The 12,329-nt window shown below is 37.7% G+C and overlaps 1 protein-coding gene across 2 annotated transcripts in view; it reads left to right on the forward strand.

The window, feature by feature from the left end:
• The first annotated feature begins 2,877 nt into the window (after positions 1–2,877).
• The window catches only part of LOC126251529 (zinc transporter 9), a 214,573-nt gene continuing 205,121 nt past the window's right edge, over positions 2,878–12,329 (forward strand). The window contains exons 1-3 of one of the 2 annotated variants that reach the window (XM_049952022.1): positions 2,878–3,218; positions 3,382–3,512; positions 3,724–3,996. In XM_049952022.1, the coding sequence (XP_049807979.1) occupies positions 3,416–3,512; positions 3,724–3,996 (370 nt within the window). In that variant the 5' untranslated portion in view covers positions 2,878–3,218; positions 3,382–3,415. The remainder of the gene's footprint in view (positions 3,219–3,381; positions 3,513–3,723; positions 3,997–12,329) is intronic. The other variant, XM_049952023.1, reaches the window with a different exon arrangement.

A 12,329-nucleotide genomic window follows, 5' to 3' on the forward strand; every position in this document is an offset into this window, starting at 1 on the left:
TGTGCCAATGTCTGCGCAGACAGATCGTTGCGTGTGGACCGGACTTTAGGTGCATTTTAGGACTAGCACCAAGTTGCAAAAATCGTTTTAAAGAACTAAAGATAATGACACTACCTAGTATATACATTTATAATTGTCTTATATATGCTAAAGAGAACGTAAAGAACTTTAATTTAATATCGGAAGTGCATGTTCATAATACTCGAAATAATAGTAAAATAGACCAACCATACACAAGGCTGCCATTAACACAAAAGAGCCATAAACACTTTAATTTGAAATTTTATAACAAACTCTCAAAGGCTGTGAGCGAACTTCCCATGAATAACTTTTAGCAAACAATAGAAGTGTGGCTCAAACGTACGCCACATTACTCACTTAATGAGTTTCTAAACAGTGACACAAAAGAGATATGCTACATGAAACAAAAAATTACCATATGAATTCTACCTATATGTTTGTGACAGTAATGTACCAACAAAGACTTTTACATGGATACGTACGATGTACCATAAATATATCTTGATACTATTGTATATTATTATTATTAATATTACTATTGTGAATGAATAATTGTTGTATTATCAATATTACTTTAGCATGTGTATGTGCTTGCCCTGCACAGGCACAATTATGTACAATAATAATTATTGTAATTTTTAAAAAATGTATTGAACACACTGACGGAGCCAATTGTATGGAAAACATACTGAAAGGCAAATAAATATTCTATTCTATTCTATTCTTGAAAACTAAATTTCTCTTTGCTCTTAATTTCGTCTGATGACTCTTGAGACTTCTGATGGAGGAAATCAAGAACCACAGGAACTACTTACTTTCCTTTTGCATGATTTTCCCTTCAAAAATAACATCCTGTGATTGCATTAAATGTCAATTTTCTTCACAGCAGATCAGATAACCATCGTCATTGTCATGGCCAATCATAGTCCCTCTTACTGCTTGTCGATCCATTTTCGCCCTTAATTGTTTTGGAATGTGAACATATAATTTTGACCCAGGGTTCTTCGGATACCATATTTCATATGGAGACGTTCCTAAAATACTAGTAGGCCCCATTTAATTCATAATACATGCTACAGAATTTATCATTTCAGTCCAAAACAACTGAGAAATGTTTCCATAAACATGTATCATAGCCCTGACTGTTTCAACAAGTGTGCGATTTTCTATTTCACTGCATCAGTTTTACTGTGGAATATATGGCATAGTAAAACGTTGGATTATGCCATCTTCTGCAAAATCTCCCTTGTCTGTTTATCGTTGAATTCTGCTCCATTATCGCTTAAGAGGTTTTTAATTGTATGTCCAGCAGTCTTTGTTTCAGTTATAAACGGCTTTAGTTTTTTTTCCTTGACGAAGTAAACGGCTCGGAATTTACTGTAATCATCTTTGAATAAAACAAAGTTGCGATACACAGAATTGTACTTTTCAAAAGGATCACAGAGATCTGTGTGAATCAGCTCTCTCAGTTCAGAAACTCTCTTATGGGTTCCAAATGGAAGCCAATGTGTTTTACCATAAATACAGTCTTCTCAGAACTCATAACCCAGTCCCACTTTTATGCCTAAGATTTGGAAATTAACATCTTGAAAAGTCGCTTATTTTGATGTCCAAATCGTTATGGTACAATTGTAGTAAATTTTCTCGACTGATTTCATTTACTTCAGTAGAAATGTTTCATAATTTAATCAGTCCTCCATAACGATAACGGTAACCAATTAGTTTTGCAACTTCACCAATTTTAAAATAACGCCTTTATTTTGTAGATAAAAATGTACTTTTTGATTTTTATCTTGTGCTGCTAAGACTGAAAACAGGTTCTTTTTAATTTTTGATGCATACCATACATCACGCATAGTGATTTTGTGCCACTTTCCATTCACTGCCGCTTCCATTTCTATTATGCCGTTGCCAACAGCCTCAATAGTATCACCAAACACACTTGTTTATTAGAACTCTACAGAATAATGCTTAACAACGATAATAAATTTCCATTGCGGCAAAGGACGCAAAACAACCCATGTGTGGTAAGACAGAGATATTTAAATGTCAGTGTAAGTTATTAAATAAAACTGTTCACAACGCGAGACGTCAACAAAATTTACTGCGAGAATGAGTTACACATATATAGTACCGGAAACAACTGCCTGTAAACGAATATCTTCAAAGTATACTGAAGGACATGAATGATGACAGAGGAATCCCTAATTACTGGAAAATAAGAGTACCATAGATCCATAATCATAATATACTTTTGCAGTCATGAAAAATGTAGGTACACCATATGCGCAACCTGAAACTGGAAGAATATGTGTGTACTTCTGTAATTAAGCTGCATGTAATATATAATGGAACTGATAATGTATTATTGTAATAAGATGTACTAGAATGTGAACTATGTAGTGAGAATTGTCAATTTGTAAATGTGTTAAAAGCTGTGTGCACTTAACTAAAAAATATGTGTACATGTATAGCTTCAATTGACAAAGCCAGGTACACGTTAAACATGCTAATAAATAAACAAATAATAAATAAACAATGGCGGCGAGATTAACTGATGACCCTGTAGTTTGGTCCCGTTATATCTCAAACCGAACAAACCATGTTGGCCAGTGTGAATTTGCCTCACCAGTGCAAGATTTCTGGGATCAATAAAAAAATCAAATGACGAAAGCTGTTCTGGTAGGAATTCTGATCGCGAGTGTAGAAACAATTACTGGTGCCAAACTGCATCAAACCTTTCAATCGTGTGGCTTGCCAGATATGACGCTGCGCCGGTGTGTGCAAGGCTCAACAGTACTTTACAGCGATTGCATCTTCAAAATCTATTTCGAACATCTTTGGTCTGAAAGTGACAGTATTATAACTGAAGGTAGAGGGATTCTACTGCAACATAGTATGACGTATAGCAGACAATTCTTGCAAATTTCTGTCGATAAATTGAGTTAACGCATTGGTGTAATCAGACATTTTCACCACAACCTTACAAGAATTGCCACCATATCAAGACTGTTTCAGCGCAGTTAAGAAATTACAGACGGTCGGCGTCCCGTATTGCAAATATTAAATGCATCTTTCAGACTTCGGCAGTAATGAAAACATGTTCGATTTAAGGGAGATCAGAAAAAATTGCTTTTAGTACAGCATTGTTGTATATTTGCTACCTACGTAACGAAGTAAACACGGGTACCTAGATGGTAAGTAAGTTAACAAATTGTTCAGAAATTGAGAGGAAATTTTTTATTTATTTATTTTTTTTAATTTATTTGCATAAACTGAAAAATTGTGACATACATCTTGATGTTGCCGATTGTTGGTTGGTTAAAATTACACGGTTGGTGGGCACCGTTTCCTTTTCAGATTGTAGTTTAAAGTCGGGGTGTGCCCTAGAGCAATGTTATTGAAGTCAGCGTCGTGCACTTTCCTTCGCCACAGGTCTGTTGCGAAACATACATACAGAACGTTTGAGCAGTTACTTTTGAATAAGCATGGTAAGAATATTTTTTAATGAACTTCAGTCTTGTCTGACCTGAAATTATTAATCACTCATGACTTGCAAGTAAACAGGTCTGTTTGTGTTTCCGTTTATTGTGTATTTACTTGTGCTTGATAATTAGCGGTTATGTTGTGTTCAAGGCATAATTTGTAACGTGTGTATAAGGCATACACCAGATTTGTGGTAACTGAAATGGATTGTTACAGGATGTCATGGTAGGAGCTTTTTTAGTAGGAATTCACCATCTGCAAATAATTGTTGCGGCATTAAATGTATAGAGAACCATATCATTCCTAAACGAGATGGGTGTTTCAAATGGAAATTTAACGCCCTGTGTTGGCAGTTCTTGTCAACTGATTCTACAACTAGAGGTGAAACTGTCTCTAATGCACAGGCAGAATTGGACACCCATAATATAGGGAAAGATGAAGGAAAAAAGAACACCGCAGAAGCAATTAAGGACGCAATTGCAAATAAAGGTATAATGCTAGCCTACTCTTGGCTTATTACATGTCAAGTCAACCAAACCATCTCGTACACCATATGAGATGTGGGTGCAGCTTGTCTGTTCTCCATACAGGGATGTGTACCCATACCACATGTTAGCTTATCTGTCTGTTTCCATTTTACAGCATTTCAAAGTTTTGAAGCTTTGATATTCTTCACACCATGATAGTGCAAAGTGACATTTACTAATACTGTCAACATAAGTTTCAGATTTTTTATTTATCTTTTTCACAAAAAATGTATAGCCTACTTACATTTTGGTACTGTACATTGTAAAAACATAATTTGTTACTTTGAATATTACATAAAGAGAACTGGATAATGGCTGAAATCTATTTGTTTTCCAAAATAAGCCTTGAAGCTTGGACTGTCGCATGGAAAAATAAAATTCATTCGCCATTTATCTTGCTACATTGGAAAGTCTAGCTGTTTCCTTGCAGTCGTCGTACTAAATCTGTTATTCTTGAAACATTTAAAAAAATATATGTTTTTAGATTTTTTATGTTTTTTATTACGTGTTCTCAGGTACTTGAATTAATTCTCATTGTGTGTTGGGACAGGCAGCATGTTTGTTTTATTAGAATGTTGTAAGATAACTTCTTGAAAGCAGTTCCTTTGGCAGCTACCATCCTTCCCCATTTTTTGGGTGACAAATGGCATCTGCAATGCAATAAATCATGATCTTTTGTACAATTTTGGTAAACATTTTTGGAAAGCAGTGATCAATTAATTGTTATATTTTGACTAAAGTTCAGTCTTGATCACGTCATGTATGCTTTAATGATACAGGTAACCGGTTTCGGTTCTTTCTATAAAACCATCATCAGACCTATGGCTCCTTAGGATGGTAGGCGGAGCTCTCCTTGCTGCTATGCAGTTGACTGCGTAGCAGCGAGGAGAGCTCCGCCTACCATCCTAAGGAGCCATAGGTCTGATGATGGTTTTATAGAAAGAACCGAAACCGGTTACCTGTATCATTAAAACATACATGACGTGATCAAGATTGAACTTTAGACAAAATATAATGATCTTTTGTGCTGATCCTCTCAAGTAGCCAGTTTTTGAGCTTGTTAAAAGTTGTGAAGTGTTTTTCAGAAAGTCAATACTGCATGGACTAAACAGATGTAATGAAAAGGGGTGATGTGAAATAACACTGAAAGATAGTTCTTTTAATTGTACCCGGCCTTAGTGGCCGAGCGGTTCTAGGCGCTTCAGTCTGGAACCATGCGACTGCTACAGTCGCAGGTTCGAATCCTGCCTTGGGCATGGATGTGTGTGATGTCCTTAGGTTAGTTAGGTTTAATTAGTTCTAAGTCTAGGGGACTGATGACCTCAGATGTTAAGTTCCATTGTGCTCAGAGCCATTTGAACCATTTTTAATTGTAACTGTATATAGATCCCCGCCGGGAAATTTTAAACTGGGTGTGGATACCTTACTGTGCTATGTCAGACAGCAACAAGCAGTTATGTCTGTGCTAACTTCAGTGTAGATTTCCTAAAGGACTGTGATAGGAAAAATGATCAGGAAACCTTGTTTGTATCCTACAATTTGATCTCAGTAACTAACATTACAGCACGGGTGAATAATGACAGTAGGACCCTTTTTGAAAAAACTGTTTGCTGAGTAACAAATGCTCTCTCTAATCATGATGCGCAATTTGTCACGATAAATAACGCAGTGCCAAACAGTGTGGATACTCGACAGTGAAAATCAGTTAGAACAGTTGACAAATCCAGGAAAAATGTTTTTAAGAATAGTTTACATTGGGTAACTAGGGATGAAATTTATAATGAACCTAATGATGATATAAAATCTATTCAGTGATAAATTCATATCATTATTTGAAAATAGGTTTCCGTATAATATAAGAAAGGGCATCAACATCCAGGTAAGAAAACCATGGATCACAAGAGGGATTAAAGTATCCTGTGAAAGGAAAATGTTTTCGTTGGCACGAACACATAGAGGGTTTCTGCAGTAGTCAAAATTACAAGGAAAGATTATTTAAAAAAAAAAAATCAGAGAACATGCACATAATGTTAGAAATCAGTAATTCCGACAGCAGACAATATGGAATGTGATGAAACAAAAGATGGGACAATTAGTGACAGAACAGGATAACATCAATATTGAACTAAATGGAGGGGCTGTAAATGATGAGTCACAGGTAGCAAATATATTTAATAACCATTTCTTAAATATAGTAGAAAGTGATGAATAAACAGTTAAAGAGAAAAATCACAGCAGTAGATTGAAAAATAACCCTCAGAAAATTCAACCATATTAATGTATCACCACCTTCTCTTGAAGTTAAGACAATCATGCAGTCTCTCTCTCTCTCTCTCTCTCTCTCTCTCTCTCTCTCAATAGAAAACCCTATCACTCAACACTTCAAGAAAGGTGATACGAGAGAGATCAATAACTACAGATCTGTTTCACTGCTGACATCATTTTCCAAATTTGTTGAGAAGGTGATGTATTCTAGAGTTATCTCTCACCTTAGCAACAACATCCTCTTCAAATCACAGCTTGGGTTTCAGGAGAGTTGTTCTACTCAAAATGCCATTTACATGTTCACTGTCAAACTTTTGTAAGTATTAAATAATAAAACAGTGCCAATTGGTATTTTCTATGACCTGTCTAAGGCATTTGGCTGTGTGGATCACAGTATTCTCATAGATAAATTGATGTTTTATGATTTTGATGGTACAGCCAACTAATAGGTAATGTCATATCTAACCAAAAGAGTACTGAAAATTGTGCCTAGTAGTTCAGTCAATGTAGTCTGGGGACATAATCCTGATGAGGGAGAAAACGTATGGCGTTCCCTAAGGCTCATTCTTAGATCCACTATTGTTCCTCATATATTTAAATGATTTTTCATCTAATATACAAGCAGAATTAATTCTTTTTGCAGATGACAAAAGTATTGTAATTACTTCAAGCATATATACAGAAATGAAAGAAATTGTAAACAATGTCCTTAAAAGCATCATTGACTGGTTTTCTCTGAATGGTGTCATCCTGGATTTTAAAAAGACACAGTATATTCATATCTGCACATCTAGGGGTACTACACCAGTGATGAGTGTCACGCATGGTGAGGAAATAATAAATAGGGTTGAAAATAAAAAATTCTAGGTGTCTCTATTGATGAGAATTTAACCCCGAGAAAGCACATTTTGAAACTCCAAAAACAACTTACTTCGGTCACATTTATATTTAGAATTATTGCAAATCTTGGTGAGAAACATATAAGTAAATTGACATACTTTTTATATTTTCATTCAGTAATGTCATATGGAATAATGTTCTTTCTCCCTCTTAAGGATGAGTCTTCATTGCTCAAAAATTAGTGTAAGAATAATGTGTGGTGCTCACCCACGATCATCTTGTAGAGTTCTGTTTATGGAGCTGGACAGTCTGACTGCTGCTTCACAGTATATTTACTCCCTCATGAAGTTTGTTGCAAGTAATCCACTACAGTTCAAAAGGAACAGTAATGTACCAAAGGTGACATTCATTACCCCACATTAATACTGTCTTTAGCACTACAAGAGGTGCTCAATGCCACAACAAAATTTTTGGTCACTTGTCCAGTGATACAACATGTCTGACAGACAATGATATAAAATTTGAAAACAAACTGATAAAGTTTCTCCTTGACAGTACATAGATTTCTATCTTCGTAATGTGTAAGAGGTGGTGGTAGGAATTACAAACTCACATTGTATTTTTTTTTTATACCATGCCATCAGAAATGTTAGCATGTAAACATAAGTTGTGATGTAAATGATTACACATCATTACCATTTATTGTGTGAAATGATCCCTGGAACACAGAGGTAATTGACACAGAAATCCCTTACCAAACGAGGTAGCTCTGCGGTTGGCGCACTGCACTTTCATTCGGAAGGACAATGGTTCAAACCTGTGCCTGGCTATCCTGATTTAGGTTTTCAATGATTTTCTTAATTCACTTCAGGCAAATCTCAGAATGGTTCCTTTGAAATGGCATGGCCTACTTTCTTCTCTGCTCCAAGATTGTGCGGCATCTCTAATGACCTAGTTGTTGACGGGATGTTAAACACTAATCTCCTCCTCCTCGAAGTCCCTTCACTTGGCTTATGGCATATGGTTTGGCATTGTCATGAAGGAGAATGACTCTGACATATCTCCGAGCATATTGTGGGCATTTGTCTTTATGTGAACGATTCAAATTGAGTAATTGTGCTTTGTAGCATCCAGCATTCACTGCTTGACCTGGTTGCAGCAGCTCATTGTATACCACACTGACCAGGATGCAATTAGTTATTCATGTCAAAATTGTTGTCTTTGGATCATCGAAAGTAGTCTCTTCACATCATTTCCAGCAGAGCATATACTTAAATGGTGGCTTTTTGCAGCAGATTTCTTGAGAGGAAAGCAGAAGGGTGACGCTTCTTGCAAGTGATGAAGCCCAATATGTTTCAGGCACAGAATATGTATGTTCTTTTTGCTCCACTAAAAAAGTCACACACGGATCTGAAAGCCTTCTGTTTCTATTGTTAAATAACTCTTGTGTGCGGTGTGCTATGCTGCATTAGCACTACTACTACCCAACTTTGTGAACGGTGAGACTTAATTCAAGCTACCAATATTATCCTTCTTAATAAATTATACATTATTTAAAAACTGAGGAACAAATGGCAGTTGGCATGGTTAATGAATGATGAAGTGGCAACAGGTAATGTCATAGGTACTGGGTTATGCGACAAAACAGAAATTTTAAGCAGATAAAACTTCTAACAAACTTGTTCAACTAGCACTAATTTCTTAACTGCTTTGTATATAGTTCAAGTCATTTTAAGCAGAAACTTTTGTTTTTGAATTGAGCATATCCAACATACCAAGGTTTTGAAAAAACAAATTGTACTAAAAGAATAGTAATGGAGGAAATCAAAAATTTCCATATAATTATTTGAGCAAATATTCTACCAACAACAGATTTTGTAAGACACTCTGTAAAAAAAAGTGACAAAAAATCAGAAAAGAACAAACATCTCACTAATTTTATCTTCCTAGATTATACTCCCTATTCTGAAGATGATTTTGGCGCAAATATTGTAGGGATTATCACATTCCCTTTATGATATCAAGTGTGATGCAGGACTGTATTGTTTTCAAAATAAAACCCACAAATGTAAATATAGAGTTTTCGGATCAACCTGGACATGTGATACCACTCATCTGCTTTGACCTGTGGCATAACTGTGTTACGTGGTATGTGGCATGGTTGCAGTGTATTATGTTTGGAGAGGGCTATAGTGTGGGATATTTGTGATTTGTCTGTGAGTGGTGTTAGTGGTACTGGGATCTGCAAGTGCTGTCTGGGGTATTAATATTGGAAGAATTTATTAGTGAGATATTTTAATGATGTTGATTGTGTGCAGTAGATTCATTTTTTGATTTGGAGTTGTTAGTGGAGTGTATTGTTTATGGTCGGAGATTTAATTTTCTGTTTCGCTCTTGGAGTCACAGTGGGGGATGGCATGTTGAGCACGGTAAATTCTTGTAATTATTCATTGTAATTACCGACTGTGTGAAGTGTTACATTTGTGGAGAATGTGTGAGAGTGACCAAAGTTGCTGCATTTCAGGCCATGGACCAGTGTATACCGTGTTGTCGGCAAGATGACATATAGCTTTATGTGTATAGGTGTTCCTGATTTGAGAGCTCTAGGCTTGTTGTCAAGAGAGGAGGAAGAGGTAACTGTTGGGTGGAGGGTGTGGGGACAGTGGGTTAATGGACATTGAGGCCAGGAGGGTTGTGGTAGGGTTATGATCCTGTGGACGGGGTTCAGAAGTGGCATAGGGAGGGATGAGTGTGTTTACTGTGTGGAGGTGGGTGAATGAATACATCTTTAGGAGAGGTGTGAAGGATCTTGAATATAATGGCCCATGTTTCTGGGAATGATGATGGATAATAAAAGTCCTGATGAAGGATGTGGTTCAGTTGTTCCAGTCCATGGTGATGTTGGGTGACCAGGGGGATGGGAGGGAGGGCTGCTCCTTTGTAGGTGATTTGTGGTATGGAGGCGGAATTAGAAGTGGCATGGAAAATCTGATTGTTGACTGGGTTTGGGGGGTACTGCATGACCGGAAGGCCCTTGTGATAGCTTCAGCGTACTGGGCAAAGGATTTCTCACCACTTCAGATACGCTGTCCACACACAGATGGGGGACTGATTTTTTTGGTGTGGAAGGGATTACAGCAATTGAAATGGAGGTACTGTTGGTGCCTAGTGGATTTAACATGAACGGAGGTGTGGAGGGAGTTATCAGACGTTGAGGTCAACTTCCAGGAAGGTTACACATTGGGGTGAGGATGACTAGGTAAGGCGGATGGGAAGAAGGTGTTAAGGTTGTGTGGAATGGAGATAGGGTGGCTTGGCCCCCAGTCCAGAACATGAAGATTTCGTTGCTGAATCTGAACCAGACAGTAGTTTTGGGGCTTTGGGAGCCTAGGAAATTCCCCCTGTATGGTTCATAAAGAGGTTTGCAGTGGAATGTGCCGTGCGGTGCCATGTTTATACACCTTCCCCTCGAAAGAGAAGTAGTTGTGTGTCAGCATATAGTTGGTAGGGAATGTCAAGAACGAGGTAATGGGTTTATAGTCTGTAGAACATTGGAAGAGGTATTGTTCAGTGGTGGCAAGGCCAAGTGCATGAGAGACATTGATATATAGGGAGGTAGCACCAACAGTGAGAGGAATCGAGAAGATAGAGGGGTGGGGATGATAGAAAAGGAAGTGGTTAGTGTCTTCAATCTGACAGGCTGTGTGTCAGGCAGATGGATACAGACGTTTGTCAACAAGAGCAAAAATTCTTTCAGTAGGAGCTCAATAACCAGCTACAGTGGGTTGCCCTGGACTGTAGGGTTTGTGGATTGTTGGGAACATATAGGAAGTGGGTGTGAGGGTTGTATATGGGTGAGGGGGGAAGTGGATTTGGGGAGAGGTTCTGGGAAGGGCCAGAAGGATTTCAGTAGGGATTATAGGTTATGTTGGACTTCTGGGATGAGCTCACTGTGGTAGAGCCTCGTAGGTGGAGGAGTCAGACAGTTGGCGGAAGCCTTTCTTTATCTGTAGGAAGGATGATTAAGTCGGGTTATGTTTTTTCTGCTGAGAGGTTAGTGTTCTTGGAGGGGACCTGAGGAAGGATAGTGAAGCCACGTTGGAGGTAACGAATTCCTGGAAGGTGACCAGGAGTGGTTTGATGGTGGGGGTGAGATGGTCATAGCTGTGAATGGTAGTATGAACTGGGAGGGACAAGGTTTAACGTTGGGATTAAACTGGCGTTAGTTGGAAGGACTGGTAACAAAATAATGTATCCACTTTAGGAATTGAGAGAAGAGTAGGTCTTTGATGAGTCCGTGATTAAACTTGGGTGTGAGACCTTAGGATAGGACTGAAACCACTGTGGGATTTCCATTTCTGTTGAAAAAGTTTTTTGCATTTGTCTGGGTTCTAGATTTCATGAAGTGTTGCGAGGGAGTTTTGGAAGATGTTGCAAATTGAAAAGGCCAACTGGTCAAGATATGGGAGGTATTGATGGGTAGTGGTGCTTGTAGGTGGGAGTAAGATGTCAACGGATTGGACAGTTTACAGGAGTGGTGTCTGGAATGATCTTCCAGATGTTGGAGGACAAGAATTTCTATTTTGGAGATGTGATGAATGTAGTTAGGGTTTCACACTAATAGTATCTTGTGGAGGGAAGCGGGGGTGGTTCTCAGGTGCCTTGGCCATGAAGATGTGTTCTACAGTACCATGTTTGTGAGGGATTGGTAGAATCTGAAAAGATGAAGGTTGATGTGAAAGGAGGGTTGGAATCCAGAAATGCAGGTTGATGATTCGTCTGAAAAACCTGGAATTTTGAGGAAATTACATTTTACCTGGAAAGGTCAAGGAAATCTTGGGGAATTTCAGGAATTTTGTAAAATGTCAGGAACTGTTTTTAAACTAACATTGGAATTGTGTTGTTCAGCTTTATAAACCATAAATTTTAAAATATTTAATATTTCAGAGTGTATTAATTCTTTTAATATTAGTCCTTATAAATTACTGATGTTTAAAAACTGCAGTTAAACGCCACCCACACTGTTAATTTCACAGGAGCTTCTTATGACATGTTCTTCTCCCAGGCCCAGATCTAGAGAGGGCCAAACCGAGGTATCTGCCCTGGGTGGCAATATCAGGTGGCACCAAGTTCATATTCCTGAAGAAAAAACCTTGTTTCATAAAGTGCCTAGCATTGAGCACACATTGG

Source organism: Schistocerca nitens, chromosome 4 (genome assembly GCF_023898315.1).
Source record: "Schistocerca nitens isolate TAMUIC-IGC-003100 chromosome 4, iqSchNite1.1, whole genome shotgun sequence".
Lineage (NCBI taxonomy): Eukaryota > Metazoa > Arthropoda > Insecta > Orthoptera > Acrididae > Schistocerca > Schistocerca nitens.